A 17,743-nucleotide genomic window follows, 5' to 3' on the forward strand; every position below is an offset into this window, starting at 1 on the left:
CGGCCTCGCTTCCCCCTCGGCGTCCGCACCGCCGCCGTCCTCGCCTGGACTGAGCCTCCACTTCGGGGGCGCCGCTGTCCCGCTCGCTGCCATGGCCGCCCGGCCGCGGGGATACACGGGACTGCGAGCCGCCGCCGTCCCGCCGCCGGTCGCGGTCATCAACTACTAGCCGCGCGTGACCTGGGACAAACTTCTGGCCAGGGCGCAGCCCATTCAACAGTCAGCCTCCCGGGAGCCAGCGACGAAAATAGAAAAAAAAAGAGAAAAAAAAAAGGCTGGGGGGGGGGGAGGAGCGGGGCGACGGGAAACGGGGCGGTGGCGGGGGGGCATGTCGCTGCTCCTCTCCCGCGCGAGTGGCGCTGGCACCCTGCGGTGGCCACAACCCCCGAGCCCCCGGAGGCGCCGCCCGTGCAGCTGAGCGCGGGGAGCCGGCCGGGGACCGCGGAGAGGCGGGCGGGCCGCGGCGCTCACGCCCTCTAGCGGGGCCGCGGGGCCGGCGTGACGTGGGCTCCCGGAGCCGGCCTGCGGGCCCCGCCAGTCAGTCGCGGAGAGCGCAGAGCGCGGAGCCCGCGCAGCCTCGGCCACTAGGCGCCGCGGGGCCGGTCAGGGGCGCCGCGGACCGGCGGGGGACGGTGGCCGCGCGGCCGCGGTCACGGCCAGGGCCGCGCCGGCAACCCCGGCCCGAGCAGGGGCCACGAGAGGAGCGGCGACGCCGCGGCTGGCCCTGCAGGAGGCTTTCGGCCCCCGCGGGCGCGTCCTCCCCGCTCTCCCCGCGGCGTCGGGCGGACGGTGGCGCCGGGGACAGGGGAGAAAGCGGACCCGGCTCCCGCTCGGCCGGGCGCCGCCGGAGTTCCGGACTTCTGCAACTGTTTGCGCTGCTTTGAGGTCCGGCTTGTGCCGGTGGACCCTCTGCTTGTCGCTGCCTGCAAACCCCAACTCTCCGGTCCTCCTCGCCCTCCCGCCCGCCCGTCCCCGGCCCGGCGCACTCGGCACCATGCGGGCAGCTGGAACTTGGCTGGCGACTTTGGCCGGACTTCTGCTAACTGTGGGAGCCCAGACGTTCTCAGGTGAGCGCGCCCGCCGGCCCGCCTCGGGGGCTGAGGCGGGAGAGGGCGCCGGGGCCGCTCCCGCTGGGGCGAGCCAGGGGGCGGGAGGTCCCGGCGGAGGGGCGCGCCGGAGCTGGGCTCAGCGCCTCCCGGGACGCGGCCGCGGGGGCTGGACGAAGGACCGCAGCCGGAGGGCCAGGCACTCGGGCCCGCGCCGCCAACTTGTCGGAGCGGCGGAGACCAGGCACCGACCCTCCCGGTCTGCGCTTGTCCTCCGGGTGGCGCGGTCACCCACCGAGCCCCCGGCCGCCACCCCCCACCCCCAGGAGAGCACAACGAAACTTTGCCTCAACTTTGGAGCCGCAGCCCGCAGGTACGGGGTGCAGGCGCTGCGCTCTCCGCGTCTCTCCAGTGTAGGGCCGGGCCGGGGGTGAGGTGCTGCGCCCGCCGCGTCCCGCCCGACTTGGCGGCGGTGGCGGGTCAGCCCCTGGCTCGGTCTCTCGTCTCTCTCGCTGGTTTCCCTCTCCCTCCCCCGCTTCCCCCTCCACGCCCCCCGCCCCAGCCCCAGCAGGGCTTCGCTGCTCGGGAGTAACTTGTTAACCCAGCCCGGCTGCAGGCGGCTTCCTGGTGGGAAGGGAATGGCAGTGTGAGTGTGTGCACGCGCGAGTGCGCGGGAGTGTGTGTGTGTGTGTGTGCGCGCAGTGGCAGTGTCCTCGTGGACAGGTCCTGCGGAGCTCAGTCTAGCCCGGGGTCTGTCGGTGGAGCTCTAGATCTGCTACCTCCGAGATTGCCGTCAGTACCTGGAGGACACACGTGGATGGGTGGCTCACGCCGGCACACTTTCACACTTCCTTTGTCGAGTGTGTTAGTTTCATGAACTACGGTCCACGTACAGTGGCGTCCGTGGGCGTCTTGCTTTTTCTATTAATAAAAAATCTGTTATTTGGCCCTAAACTAGATTGCGAAATTGGTTTCTATGTTTATTCGGAGGGAAGAGTAAATTGGGCTTTTTTTTTTTTTTTAATTGGCGAATGGGACTTTCATGAACAATAAAGACCATATTTTTAACCCTGGTCTTTGGAAACAGAGTTGAATTCCTTGGGCCATTGACCATTTGGTCTTCTGGGCACACAGGCCCCAGAAGGTTGCCCCTTGGGTATGGTTGAGCTCCAAGACTCTGACCGCAGCTGGAGGGAGAGATGGAGTTGAACTTGTAGTTAGTTTGATTGCTCTGTGGTTTGAAATCCAGATTGTCAACTTCAATAGAGAAATACCCTTTTACTAAGCTTGATATTTCCTTAACTGTCTGGTAATTGAACATGCTCCAGAGGATTTAATAAAATGATGCACTGCTGTATGGTATAAAATTGATGCACATTTGGGCTGCAGTTCATATTAGTGAGTTATGTGGTAGAACTCTCCAGTTTTAAAACCTGTGGCTCATTAGTATTGGAAACCAAGAATGGGGCTTTGGTGGTCATTCTGTCTTTGTTAAAATCCCTAACTCCCTGCTTGGGATTTGTTTAAAGTTAAGCCGTGTCAAATATCATTTGAATGGATTTTAAAATTGTGTACATGGGGATGGAAACAAGTGTCTATGTAGTTTATTTAAATGTCTGGTCCTTAACCTTAAGAAAGATTTCAGCCTAGGTAATACTGACCAGTTGCTTTGTTAAGGCAGATGGAAATTATCAGTAAGATAATTAGGCTTTTAATAAAATGTAGCCAGAGTTTTCTTTCGGAAGAAATCTATTTCTCTATTTGTTTGAGTTACCATAGCCATTAATCCAAATGTGTTTTCTTCTTATTTGGAAAACTAGAATTATCCTGGTCTATTAGTGGAGAAACATCATAGGGAGAGCAGTATCAGAGAGATTGCTTAGAAGTGTTGGCATTTTAAAAAAAACTGAAGTTGGCAAATTTGGGGTAGACAAGGATCAGTTCGGTTTTCTCCTCTCCGCTTTACATTTTAAATAGTGCAGGTACTTCAAAAAACTCGGTTATTTTGTCTGTTGGGAGAGTTTAGTTCTTGTTCTCTGAGTGACATTGAAATTTTATTTCTTTTTACAGTTCTTCTGGAAATTGTACTAATTGGCTGTTTTTCACCTGACATGAGAATCCATTTTAGAGACAGAGGAGTTAGACTGTAAGATGTTTGAGAGAAAGTCAATTTTTTTTAGACTCTTGGTCCTCCATGAAACATAGTGTGGAGGCACTCAGGGCTAGTAGGCACCCAGTATTTACTGAATAAATTACTAATATGAGCACTGATCATTTGCAAACATTCAAAGGGAGGGAGAGAGTGATTGCTAAAAGTGAGTCTTGGCATGCATTTTCCCTTCATTTCAAATAAACATTTTCCACAAGGGATTCTCTTTAGGTTTATATAATCAGGGGAGGGTTTTTCTTTTTCTTTCTTCCTGTTTTTCTTTTTTTGGTATGTAACTCAGATTATAAACTAGGCACTCTGCCTTCCCTTCTGCAGTACTCTCATGTCCTCTTTCAGGGTGGGTTTTGAATCTATGACATTGTTATTTAATAATTTCTGGAGGTAGACTACACATAATTTGGGTGCCGAACATTGAGAATAGAGTACTAAACTTATTGGGGAAAAAAGGGGAAAAAATTAGGATTTTGACCCATGAAGACTTAATTTGCTATAAACATTCCATTTTGAAAATGAATTTCCTTCTTTACATTTCACATTAAAAATAACTTCTGCAGAAAAGGTTTATGAGTGAGTCCTGAGAAAGAAAGTTAAAATCCTTTGACTTTGGCTTAAACTTCTGTTTTCCAAGAGAGAAGCCAAATAGTTGGCAGGTTATTCCTCTTTGACCCAATTTCTTAAAAGCTAAGTTGTAATATATATTAAACGCTGAAGTGTTTAGTTTTACACTAAGGAACGGCGCGGATGTGTTGTGTTAAGCAAGCTTTGGTTCGCTGAAAAAGAAGTACAAACAGACTCTATCCTTTGTTTTGGCTTTAACGTTTCAGAATAGATTAAACCTTGATTAGCATAAACTTTTGAGTTTCAGACTCTTATGGAGAAATTTCCTTTTTGAAAATGCACTTTCTTAAGGATATTAGTGGGGAAACTGCAGAAATCCGAACAGTCTGTTTGTTGTTCAGCTCATTAGTATCGTACCGATGCTATCTTCTTAGTTTTGCTCATTGTGCTATGGTTATATAAGAAACTAACATTAGGGGAGGCCCGGTGAACTCTTTCTGCTGTTTTTTAAGCCTAAAGTTATTTCAAATAAAAACTTCTAAATTTCCGTTTTACAAAAAGTGGGGATAGTTTGATTTCTTTTTCTTTTTCAAGTAACCATAGTCATGGCATTTTACATTTTTGTGGTGCTTAACTAGATTGGCAATTGCTATGATGAAAATACTTCATATTTAACTCAATGAACATGAAAGGAACATGCGAAGAAATCACGAACGTTTTCCTATTATGTACATGTAAAGAAGTATTGCTTGAACATAAAAAATTGCTCTGATCAAGCAAATTACAGGTTTCAGTCTCCTGTTTTCAAAGGATGATTTTATAGGTTTTCAGAAAATAAGTTCCTTGCATAGAATGATATATAGATAAGTGTGACTTTAACTCGAGTAATTTCCAAATGAATTTTCCTTAATGAACATTAATTTGAATGATGTCTTCCTACTTTATAAGCCCTATGTGGAGGAAGCAAAGCCTTCAGATTTGGGAAAAGTTGGTGTTAGAATGTAAGTATGTCTGTGACAATTCTGTAAGAGTTGATGACTTTAAATTGTTTATAGTTCCACAGCAGTTCTAACACATTGTGGGAATTAACAGGGTGGACTGTATATATCTGTTTTGGAAGAGAAACTACGTTTTGAATATGTATTATTTCCTTTTGGTTTTTGTTTTAGATTTCATTAAGTCTCCTAGAATGAGCATGTATTATCTGAATATCCTTAGGCATTGTTTTCAGGTAGGGGGTGTCTTGCATTTTAATGAATTGTATGTTTTGTCAACATTTCCCCCCCCCCCAAGGCCTTGTCCACCATGCTTTATGTGCTTTAATTCTAATGGTTCTTCATTTTTGAAAATCAACTTCCTCACAAACTTTCTTACAGCTGCACATTTCAGTGTATTATCTTTATGAACACGACGTGTTAATACACTTATTTTATAAGTGAGGACGTTTTAATGTCTCATATTTTTCCAAATCGATAAGGCAAACTTAAAAAAAAAAAAAAAAGACACAGAATTACATAAAGCTTCCATAACAAGAGGATGCAGATTCTTGGATTCCTAAAATACTGCAGTGGTTTTCGGTTTAAGTCATCAGAAAGCCAGAATTTACACTGGAGCTCCAAGAAACCCGGCAGGGGAAAATAAGCAGGGTTGGTGTTGGGTAGGAAAAAGGGAATATTTAGTCATCACCCTTTGTTGTGTGTCGACTGACCGCCCTACCCTCCCCACTGTTGGTAGGGCCAATGGCAAGGCCAAGGCATAATCATTTAAGTGGCTGGGGATATGCGAAGAGTGAAATAAAGGAATAAAACAGGGATGCGAAGGAAAGGAGAGAGTCATGTGCTGCAGGCTTGGCATCGTCTCTGCAGGGGAGAGGGGCTCTCCTCTTTTTGCATTCTGTAGCAAGGGGGTAGAGTGTATGTGAAGTTGAGGGAGGGAAAGGGTCCTGAAATAACCAGGCCAAGATGCCAAACCTGGCCTGGCCATCAAGTGACCTGAGTGCAGTGGGAACCCCCCCCACAACCAACCTGGCTGCGGCTTGTATGGGTTCGGTGGAGGCAGGTGGCCAGGTCTGCTTAAACCAGTGTTCTCAGTACTTGGGGTGCACAGTGCACTCCTGAGGTGCTATTCATGTACCCTGATTTTTAGGCCCGTGGGGATTCTGATGGAGACGACCCATGAAAGGGCCTGTGGCATCCACAGGGGACCCTGGGACAGGTGATGTGTGGCCACCTTTTGAGAAAACTTCTAAAATAGGAGCTCTTGAAGTGTGGTCTTTGGAACAGCAGCAGCAGCATTTGGGGACTTGTTAAAAACCCAAATTCTCAGGCCCCGACCTATGAATCAAGAGTCTTTTGGGGGTGAGCCCTGTGATCTGTATTTCAACAAGCCCTCCAGATGACCCTGATGCAGTCTGAACTTTGAGAATCACTGTTCTGATCCCACAGGGGTCCTCATCCCGCAACACAAGCCTCCCTCTATGAATGCCGAAAGAGAGCTTGGAATAAAAATATAATCCACATCCACTTATTGGATACAATTATAAAAATATTATATTATAAAAATATAATTCACTTATTGGCCTCTCGATTACTGCTGCCAGAGTCAGGACTCGCCCATGTGGCTGTAGTGTGACGCTCATTGTATTGGGTAAAAGTACCAGGATGACATTTGAAATAATCGTCTTGTCTGGGGAAAGATATTAGACCCAGCCAGTTGTAAAACTAAAATGAAAAGAGTTTTCTATACTTTTACTTACCACGGTGCAAAGTTTTAATTAAATTTTGCTGCAGTGATTAGCCATTGGAAATTTGCCTGGGTTGATATTGTGTCTAGAAGACATTTGTGGCCTCATTGTAGTAAGGCGTATAGCCCAGTGTGCTTTTTAAAATAATGCCTTTAATTCAAGTAAATACTATTTTTAAGGCCCTTTTATGGGCGAGGGGAATGGGCTGGGGGTGGGTAAAAATAAGACATCATTTTACCATACTTTAAAAAGTTGGTCATCTATAAAATTTTTCAAAATCTACTAACACGGAAAGGAAAGAGGTCTTTCTTAGGAGAGAACTGAGACATAATGTACAGAGGATTTGAAATTTGAAATGTGGACTTTTGCCTTTGGAAATAAACTCAATGAATGAAACAGAAAATAAAAAAAAAAAGGTTTTCGTCATATGTCTCTTTTAAAGTATGGACAATGTGCATCCTAGCACAGAGCCTCATTCTTCTGTTATCTGCAAAAGAAAATCACATCTCTGTTATTTAACACTCCAGATAACAACGATTGTGATACTGCTTTCCAGATCAGTCTGGGAGATGTCACCACAAGACTTCCAGGGCGGCTTTTGAAGGAGTGCTTTCCGCTTGGCAGCCCAGCGCTTGCTCCCAGCTCCCGCTGTCGATCAGTAGGTGTAGCTGCGTCCCCAAACCCACCTGCCTGAGCAGGAAAGCCTCAGGCTACCCGTGGAGAACTCCCTGGACTCATTCACTCGCAGCTCCAGGGAGGTATGCTATGCAGTCTGCCTTCAGCGCCTTGCCTGTGTATCTCTGACAGTCCAGACATTTAACTTTCCTTGTAAAATTGAATTCTGTACTGGAAGTTACAGATTGTAGGTTCGTTTGTTGTAGTTCAACTCTGACCCCAAAGACAACTTTGGACAGGTCTGTGATAATCTTACTAATTTTTTTTCTTCATGTTGCTGCATGGTATCCTGCCGCTAGTCTATTTATAGCATTGGAAGGGGAAGCAGTAGTATCTATTTGCCAACTAAGTGAGAGTTCATGTTAACCTTCGTGCCTTCTCGGCCAGACCTCGTAGTGGACCTGAGAAGGAAATGAAGTGAATGGCTTGAATACTGTGCTTGCACCTGCAAGAGAAGGGTTTACTGGTATAGCATTGTTGTTTTCAGTATATAATTCAAGAAGTTATTAAAATTTGCATGAAAATTGGGTTCAGTCATTTTTCCTGCTTAAAACTCTGAAGACGAATTAAGTTATTAAAAACTTTTTATACAAAACACAAATATGGGGCTCTGGCTTGGAAGCAAGGGAGGGGTGATAGTATGTGAAGATAGCTGGGTGCCTTAACTTAGAATCGGGGCTAACAGAGCAGGAAAATGACCTCATAGAACAAAAGGGCATCATTGCCAGACGTGCAGGAGAGAGTGCAGTGAGAGTAGACGAGCCACAGACTTGTCTAAACTGATTAGGTTTTAGAATCTCCCTTGCAGGAAAAGGCCACTGCTTAACAGAATGATTTATTTCAAAATGCAACAGCCTAAGCAGAAGCAAAACATTCACATTTTGTGGGCTGCAAAGCATAAAAGCTTATATAGCATCAGTTTGTTTACAGGTGGGTGAAAATTCATTTTAATCTCTCCTCCCTGTGCAGTATGCGGAAAGCTGATTTATTGTGTACAATGAAAGGAATATGCTTTTAATTCGGGTTGCAGTGGAAGTTAGAGTTGTAAGGCCCTAGTGCTTCGCTCCTGCTTCCAAGCTGTTATCAGAATGAATTCCCAGGTGGACTTCTGGAAGGGGTGGAAAGAAATTGGATGGCACCTATTTTCCAGGCCATTTCCAAAGATTCCTGCTTGACTTGTCTTCCCAGTTTGAGGTGCTTGAGGGACTTCATGTCATGTCCTAACTACTGCCTGAAATGGACACATGCTATCATTTTCTGTTTAGATATACCCTTAGAAAGTGATGTAAAGCATTTCTTTTAAAATAAATATTGACAACGTACAAAATCAATTGACTAGACAGCGTGTAATAGCATGCAGTAGTCACTCAATAAATGCTTGTTGAATGAATGAATAAGTGATTGGATTAAATCCCCTTAGAGGAAAAAAAATTAAATTACTTGGACTTACTGATCTTTAATTTTTTTTTCTCCTATTAAGCACAACTTTTCCAGGTATTTGGAATAGCCAAGCAGACCAGGCTATGGGATTTGTATTTGGTTCCATTAGCAATTTTTAAAACTGTATAGAGTCAACTGCTAAACCTAATGGAGAAAGAGTTGCCTTTTGTTAATTAAATATATAAAAGTAAGACTGTTTTATCATGTAGAATAAAAATGGATAAAGTGGTTATTGCTGTAAAGTGGAATTTTGATGTAATACTGATTACCATAAAATGAAGTTAAGTGTGCAGTAGATTTATTGTGACTCCATTCCGGGGGGATTTAACTTGGTCATTGACATAACTAATAATAAGTTTGCATGGCAGGGAGTAATATAGACTACGTCTGCTGGTCTTGTATTTTGGATGTAGAATGAAAATGATTACACCTACCTGGAGCTCTCACTGCATCGTGTTAGGGTCTCTTTGTGGTTACAGCAAGCACGTTCCCTGTCCCTTTCTGTTCGGTCTGGGATATGTATGGGGGGTAAAACATTATAAACAGATGCTGCTTTGACAACAGTCTCTACTTACTTGACTTTTGAAGTCTAGACAATTGAATATTTTAGAAATACCCATGTTGAGTCAGGTCATCGTTATCAGTTGCTGTCATGTTATGTGTATGTTTTGTATTTTCTCCCCTTATTCTGGTTGTACTCATTTTTCTGCCATATGTGGCTTTGTAGGGTGGCCCCTTTTCTTCCTGGACTACTGGGCAGGCAGGTGCACTAGGGCAAAGCTCAAAGGAGGCTGGGGTAGGGTGGTTTGGCCTGTAGACCTGGGGGCAGGGGCTATGGCCTCAGTAGAGGGTATAAGGATGGTGAAGTCAGCTGCAGTCCCCCACTCCATCCCAGGTGCAGAAGAAAGGGGAGGGGCTGCCCTCAGCTCAGATGTTCCTGAGCCCATCACTAAATAGCCATGTGACCTGGGGCATGCTCTTTCATTTTACTAAGCCTCGTTTTTCTTTTCTGGGAATCGACTCTGTAGGATTATCGGTAAGCTTAATAAGAGAACCTGGTGCTGTGCTGTTAGGAGGCCTCTTGAGGTGACAGGGCTGTATTTGTGTAATCATCAGGATAAGGGGCCACAAGTCTGTCTCCCGGCCTCCACGTGGACTGGAGTATTAACCATAGGAACTCACTGTCCTTAACAGTCCAGGAGGGTTGGATACTGGCAGTTTCATATGGTTCAAGCTAATATATCCTGTCTCTGGGTCCAAGGGTCTGAGGGTTTTTCTGCTAGGTGGCAGTATAAGTGACATGAGGATGCATGTGATTATATACATACATATGTTATAAACATTATATACATATATATGTTATAAACATATAGCCAATACTCTATTTTAAAAGGAAAAAAGCCCGTAAAATTAGCAAAGGGATCATCTAATAGCTAGCACCTTAGAAATCCAACACAACTGGTTATGGCAGAGGGCAGTGTTGGACACCTGCCTTGGGGTTACCTGGGGTACTTCTTAAAAATGCAGATTCCTGGCCTTCACAGACCTCTGAGTCAGAATCTCTGGAGTGAGATCACTTGCACTGGCAAACATGAACCTCAGATGAGTTAAAGTTGAGAAACTACTGATAGGAGAGTAGTAGTGACTCAGAGACCCTGCCCTCATGGAGAATTTGTCACCTCTTCTCTGACCAGTGTTAAGAAAGCATCTGAGGATCATTGCCTGTGTTGTTATATACTAAACTATATAGTATACAGAGATGACCCATTCAATGAAGATCCTGAGACTATATGATATGGAAAGTATTCAGGGAAAATTATTTGTTGGCACTTATTTCTTTGTCGCATTCATTGAAACATATGCACACTGCAGAATAATTGACCTTATCAGGCCCTGTCAGCAAGGGCCAAAGCTTGTCAGTTTGATTATGGTAGATCCTAAAGGCTCATGGATCTCAAAATGGGTATGCTGGTCTCTGAAAGCCTTGGCATTTCCACTGGGTCGTCATTTTCAAGGAAAGAAAGATGCTATTGAAATGTAGTCTCTGGGAGAGGTGGCTCATTAAGTCTGTCTTAAACCTGCTGCTCCCTAATTAGCTGTCACATCAACAATGACATCATTAGACCTCAGATTTCTTGCTTGCAAAATGAAGACATTTGATTCACGGATCTATATAAGGTAATCACATAAAGAGAAGGAAGACTGTCATCAACTATTACCTGAGTTCAATCAGCTTGTGAGATGGGCTGGTGTAAGAGGATAAGCCTGGATCCATGGGCCATTTATATAGATGAGCATGAGAGATCATGATGAAGTGCATGCTGAAGGGGTGACTGAAAGATTTCCCAGGCTTCACACATTTCCCTTAGGTGCACGAGAGAAGCTCATCTATTCCTCCGTATGTAAGAATGTAGGTACATTCACAGGGACCACTAAAGGATAAGGCCTGTAATTTTCCATTTACATATGGGCAGTTAGAGGTAAGCCTTATTTCAGGTGATTTTAATTGCTATTGATTTGTGATAATCCTATTTTTGAACATTGGTTATATGCCAAGCTGCATGCTGAGGGCAGATGATACTTTCAAACTTACAGCTGCCTACAGCTAACAAAAACTTGGCTGAGAGCATCAGTGGAGGCTCTGGGAGTCAAGATGACCCCTCTCCTACCCAATGCTGGATCTTCTGAGAAGGGGTCCCTGGGCTGTATGGCACCCCCCCATCCCCATGCATATCGAGGTGCCTTTTGCTGATTCACACTCTGATTTGATGCCATCCACCTGTATCAGGGTGTGTTCTAAAAAAGCCTTTTCAAATGTAATGCTGCCTCTGTTGAAAAGATGTAGAGGTCCTGTTTTATTACATGATAGAGAATGTTTATAATGACCTTCTAGGAGATGTCTTCTGAGCCTGAGTTCCAGGAAAAGGTGCGATTCTCCTGCGCAGTTCGTTTTTTTCTCCACGGGCACAATGAGTCAGGTAATCCGTCCACTTTTCCTCTTCATGTTGGGTGTTAGTGAGCTGGATTCAGAAGTGTGCTCTGGAGCAGATAGAACTTGTTTGATTGAACTGAAGGCCTCAGGTCAAACTGCCTTTCATCAAACAGGGAATTTTCTGGCTCTTGGAAGTGAGAAGGCCGAGATGGATGGACACATTTGAGCCAGTGTTTCAAATGCAACTTTTGGATCTTGCAGCCCTTTACTTTCCTTCCTGATGACACCATGAAACCTTTCACAGCTCACGAAAGACGAAGCGCCCATGAGTGAGAGGACAGTACAGAGATCACTGAGCTTAGTTTAATAGATCTCAAAATTTTTTTTGAAACATCGTGCTCTTTTGGCTAAGCAAAATTTTACATAGAAAGGTAGAAACTCTTACAAACCTTTTGGCTAAGCAAAATTTTATCTAATCAGAGAAAAAAACAGGCTCTCCTAATTGGGAAAAAGGTATGTTGGTTAGGCACTGCTTTATAACAAACAACTCCCAAACTTGGTGGCTTAAAGGGATTATTTATTACTTTTCACGTTCTGTAAATGGTTCTGCTGGCCTAATCTGGCTTCGCACCATAGATGTAAATGGATCTACTCAGCTGATCTTGGCCGGGATCTGTCAGTAGTTTGGCATTGCTTTGCTGTAGGCTGGTCAGGATGGCCTTGACTGGGTCAGCCAGGCTCTCTTCCATGTGGGCTTTCATTCCCCAGCAGGCAGACTTTCCAGAGAGAGAGCAGAAGTGTGCCTTGGCCTCTCGGCTTACTCTTGGGAAGGGACGTAATCACACCCATCTTATTTTTCTGGCAAAGCTGGTCAGAAGGTCAGCCTACCCCGCTGCAGGGTGGGTAGGGTTCTGGGGTCCCCATTGTAAAGGAAGTGGAGAATCGGGACCATCCTGCCTTCGAGCTTTCCACACAAGGCAGTCCTGAATGTAGACGGCCGGAGATGCCTTGCTTTGCCCAGCACAGTTTGAAAAACACTGACAGCGTGCAGAAAAGGAGCTTGGGATCAGAAGGGCTGCATTCAAGGGCTACCTCTGGGAATTCCCTGCCCTCTGAGGGGAAGTGGTTTATCAGTTCCTTATCAGTGAATGGGGTTATTCAGAGGCTTTCTGAACCATGGGTTTGCTTTAGAAATCAGATATGATAATGTATCATGTATAAAAAGAATCTTTGCAGATTGTTGTCTTTCAGTGCCTGGGGTATAATAGCTGCCCATTGTCTTTAGTCCCATAGGACCCCTGGAATACCTTTCCGCCATTGTCTGGCATATTTCCTTTATGTCTCCGAACTCCGGAGGGTATGGTTTTCCCCAGCCCCCGATTTCCTTCATTTGTAATCCTTATTCCTAAAGTTGCTGCTATGTCTCCAGGTTTCCTGGGAAGAAGGGAGATGGAACTATGAAAGTTGCATGCCATCTTGGTGCTGGGCAGTGTGCTAGGGCCTGGCCATATTATTTTATTTACTCCCATTTAGCAGTTTGATAAGGTGAGAATGGCTGTCATTTTCAAGTTTGTGGAACTGAGATCCAGCCCGTTTCCGGAAGCCATGCAGTCATTTGGCTTTGTATCCTAAAGCACCATTTTCCTGAGTGCCTTTTGGGTCCTAAGCCTGTGTCCGTGTCCCTGTGTCTGTTGGGTCCCAGGCACATGTTGTAATTGTCAAGTGTGGCTTCAGTATTTGATCCAATTTCTCATTTTGACATAAAAAAATTATAAAAGTTGCAGAGCCCAGCGGTGCCGTGTCATCACTGCTACTTTATAACCCCCGAGATAGTTTATTAGAAGAGTACTTAGCTTCTTAGTAACTCGGTTGAAATGAATTGATTAGAATAGTATCCATATTTGTTCAAGAGTAAAAAGAGTAGGGCAGAGTGTTCTCTTCTTTATGGTTTCAGATCCTCTAGAGAGACTTCTGGCTTTGTAATTTATGGTGTTTAGTGTCTGAGTATCCAATGAAAGGTGTAAAATCCTTTGGAAATATCTCATCTCTGTGTGTGACTGGTCTCAGGTGCAAAATATCACTGAGGTCAACGACCATTTATTTATTTTTTAACTTTTAAAATTGTGTAGTATAACATATATACACAACAAAGAAAGAGCAAGAGTTTTCAAAGCACTCTTCAACAAGTAGTGACAGGACAGATCCCAGAGTTTGTCATGGACTACCATATGGTCCTTTCAGATTTTTACTTCTGGTTGCTGCAGAATATAGGAGGCTAGAAGAAATAAATATTTTTTTAACATCAGAATCAACTTTTTTCCTTTTTTTTTGTGAAAAATAACATACATATAAAATAGCAACAAATTTCAAATCACAATTAGTTGTAGGACATGTTTCAGAGCTTGGCATGGGTTACAATTCCACAATTTTATGTTTTTACTTCTAGTTGCTCTAAGATACTGGAGACTAAAAGAAATATCAATATACTGATTCAGCACTCATGCTCATTTTTTAAACCCCACCTTCTCTGTAGAGCTCCACCATCAACCATGATCCTTCTCCAACTCTGTAGGGGTATCTGGGCTTTGCCCATTCTACCTTTTTCATGTTGGAAGGACTGTCAGTAATATGGGGTAGGGAGATGGAACTAGCTGATGTTCTGGAGAGGCTGGGCCCTCTAGGTTTCAAGACTTGCATAGCCCAGGGACATATCTGGAGGTTATAGGTTTCTGGAAAGTTACCCTCGTGCATGGAACTTTGTAGAATCTTATACATTGCCCTAAGTGTTCTTTGGGATTGGCTGGAATGTTTTGGTTGGGGTTTGGCGAGTTATGATAAGTAGCAACAGCAACAGTTTATTTTAAGGTCTTTCCCTTTGGGCGAAGGGGCAGGCTTTGGAAGGTGATGTTAACCACCTTCTTTAGAACAAACTACATTTGCTTTTGAGTTTCCATCAAGATGCAGAAGCATATAGATCTGTATTTGAAGGATTTCAGGCAATCCAATGAGTAGGCTCTTCATGTAGGCTACTCCTACATGAGGAGTAGGCTTCTCCATAGGAGAGAACCGTTTGGTTCTATAGTGGCTATGTCATTTGAAGCCTATTTAAATCACTTTCCTTGCCAGAGAATTACATCACAATAAAACATTGGGTGGGCCACGGTGGCTCAGCAGGCAGAGTTCTCGCCTCTGGTGTCTGCCCATGCAAATAAATAAATAAATAAATAAACTGTACATTAACAGGAGTAGAATAAATGAATGTTGAGAGAATACTCATATGCTCCAGAGTGATTTTTAAAAAATTATGGACTCCAATTTTTTGCCAGAATCACTTTTGAAGTGATGGTCTTTGTCACCAGATGCAAACTGAGGCATAAATGTTTATTTCGGAAAGATTCCTATACCTTTCATAAAGTGAAATCTTTTTCTTTCATAAAGAAAAATCTTTCCTAAAGTGAAGTGGTATATTCACTGTTAAAGATGAGAACATTTGTGGGTCTGGGGTTTAGGAGACCTGGTTTTGGGTTGGGTTCTGTCCCTAAGCATAGCTCTGTGATTTGGGTCAGGTCTCTTGTGACTCATGTCTCCAAATTAGTAGAATGGGTATTATAATAACTACTTTGAGTACCTACAAAGATGATGAGGGTCCCAGTAAATAATTTCAAAAGTTGCTTTCTAAACCATGAAGTACTCAACACAAGCAAATTACCTTTGCCACTGCACAGCCTCTGCTTGTTTCTTGGGGTTCACCTTTGGGTTGGGAAGTTCTTGAGCAGCTACCTTGGGCCTCTCATTCCACCCTGTCAGCTCTCCTCCTCAGCTTGTGAATAGTTAAAATTAAAAAGCTACTAACCACCCCGTGGTTGCTCTTTGTTTCTTTATACATGGGAAATTGTTAAATTCCAATTTCTAAGCTCAGAACAATTCTGGTGGCCTTTTTCCCCTGACACTGGGATGCTTTCTGCATCCACATTGTTTGCTCTAGTCTGGCCCTCCTGCAAGATTGTTCTTTCATGCCTTGGTGGTATAGATTGAAACTGAACACAGCGGTGAGAAATCCAGCTCAGTATTTAAAGAAGACCCCATACTTGAAGCGTATGCTTTCCCCCAACACGCAGTTACCTGGGACTGAGAGAGCAGTGAGGTGGGATGATGCCCTCCTGCTTTGCAGGAGAAGATGTGTGAATTCCACGTTGAGGTCCTAGCACCAGCTCTGGGCTGGGCATTGGTGATAAATGTCCAAGAGGAGCGTGCACACTCAAGGAAAAACAGACGTTTTCCAGGGGTCCACAGGTAAGCTGCTTAGCATAGAAAGTGTGGAAATTAGGAAGGGAGAGAGGAGGCAACCTGGTAAAGGAGGCTTGAGGCTGAAGCTGAGGGTTCAGGAAGCGGGGGTGGGGTAAGACATGAGGCGATTCCCCGGAGCCTGGGGTCAGCCGAGGTTCAGCCAGGGGATGGGTGGAGGACCTGCAGTGTGCCAGGGAAGTTAGGATGGCCTGAAAGCACATCAGCACTGGGCAGGCGCCAGTCAGAGAAGGAGGGGGATAGCCTTTAAATTGTACGATTTCTTTTTCTGAAAGAAACTCTAAAGAGTGAATTTAGATGGTCATAGTGATACTCTACTTGCAGGAGATGCAGCAAGGAAAAGGCCTGGGAAATTGGGGAGAGAAGCACATTTTTTAGTAGTTTGATTTATTTAACTAGAAGCTCGTGTTGTTGACAGCTTGGCGTCTTTCCCTTCTATTTCTCTGCAGTAGATCATATCTGCTGTTGTAGTTAAAGGGATGGTTTTGTGTGGGTTTGGAATTCATCCAGAAGTTGGGAAAGCGTGGGGTGTTGGGGAAAGTTCATGAGCCCAAAACTTGGATTCTTTTTAATTCCTGTGCCTGATATCAAGTTCCTAGTTTTTTCCCTTTTTTTTCTCTCTTCTTTTTCCCTCCTCCCACCTTTATCTCCCCTTGGTATTGGTGTGTTTTAAAAGAAAGCAATGATGTATTTTGTTAAATTTATCCCTAAGAATTTCATGTTTTCAATGTTATTGTAAATGGTATTAAAATAATCAATTTCTGATTGTTCTTTAATAGCACATAAAGTGGAATTGATTTTTGCATATTGAAAAAATTAAAAAAAAGAAAGTGGTGAACCAGATCGGTCTCTCATTCCATTGACCCATGATCGCTTTCTCAGAGTGGGATTCTAAGTGGACAGACCACACACCAAATTTTCACTCTAAAGTATTTGAGCGGGGAGGTGAGTGTTGGGTCAGTACAGCGAGTCTGGAAGTGAGGGTGTGGTCGCCGCCCCCTTGGCGTCCGGCATTGCGGTTAGTGGTTTAAGCAGCAACAATTAAGTGTAAAAGCATGATAATATCAATAACAGCTCAACAACTAGCACTGCTTACTGAATACTTCACAATTTTTAGGCATTACTCTAACTGCTTTTTATATGTGTGCTACCTGATTTAATACCCCAATTGGAATTACCCCAGTTTATGGGTCTGAAAATGAACTCAGAGGTGAAGCAGAGTGACCAAGGTCAGGCAGTTCATAGGGCACGGCTCTGACTTGAACTTGGGCCAGCCTGACTGAAGCCTGTAGCCACGGTAGTAGTCATTTGTCTGTATTGGGTGGATTCCAGGCTGCTCTGCACACACCGTGAACTTAACCTGCTTCTGTTTCAAGATCTTGAATCTTTGGGTGTGTCTTCCTCTTGGTTGGTGGTGTTTGAGACCAGTGGGGGAGATGCATGGTGCAGGTAGGAACACAGGACGCGGGGACTGAGAACACGTAATCAGGTCTGTCATTTGATTTTGGAGATTGACTTTCAAAGAGTCACCGTATGGGTAGACCCCGTGTGGAGACTATGTAGTAACATAACCAGCAAAACCATTGGGATTAGGAGCACATACAGGGGAGAGATAATGCTTAATGGGGTTTTGCTCCAGTGACATGGTTTTCCCAAGGAAGGAGCTGGTGCCCGTAAGTTCTGGCATCTGCATTGACTTTGGGTGGACTTCTTCCTTATGAGTTTGGGCATGAAATCAAAGAATTTTGAAAAATTGGGCATTCCCTTGCACATTAGTTTCACATCTGAAATTCTTCATCAGATGTTACACAGTTGAGAAGGAGGGAATTTCTACCTTATGGTAAATATTAACATTTGGAAATAAATCTTGAAGA

General features: G+C 44.6%; 1 protein-coding gene across 2 annotated transcripts in view; it reads left to right on the forward strand.

Annotated features, from left to right (window-relative positions):
- The first annotated feature begins 680 nt into the window (after positions 1-680).
- PTPRM (protein tyrosine phosphatase receptor type M) overlaps positions 681-17,743 on the forward strand; it is an 823,739-nt gene continuing 806,676 nt past the window's right edge. The window contains exon 1 of one of the 2 annotated variants that reach the window (XM_077135947.1): positions 681-1,067. In XM_077135947.1, coding sequence (XP_076992062.1) covers positions 995-1,067 — 73 coding nt within the window. In that variant the 5' untranslated portion in view covers positions 681-994. Of the gene's footprint in view, positions 1,068-6,727; positions 11,611-17,743 lie in introns of those variants that run through there. The other variant, XM_077135946.1, reaches the window with a different exon arrangement.

The sequence above is a fragment of the Tamandua tetradactyla genome, chromosome 18 (assembly GCF_023851605.1).
Source record: "Tamandua tetradactyla isolate mTamTet1 chromosome 18, mTamTet1.pri, whole genome shotgun sequence".
In the NCBI taxonomy this organism is placed as follows: Eukaryota; Metazoa; Chordata; class Mammalia; order Pilosa; family Myrmecophagidae; genus Tamandua; species Tamandua tetradactyla.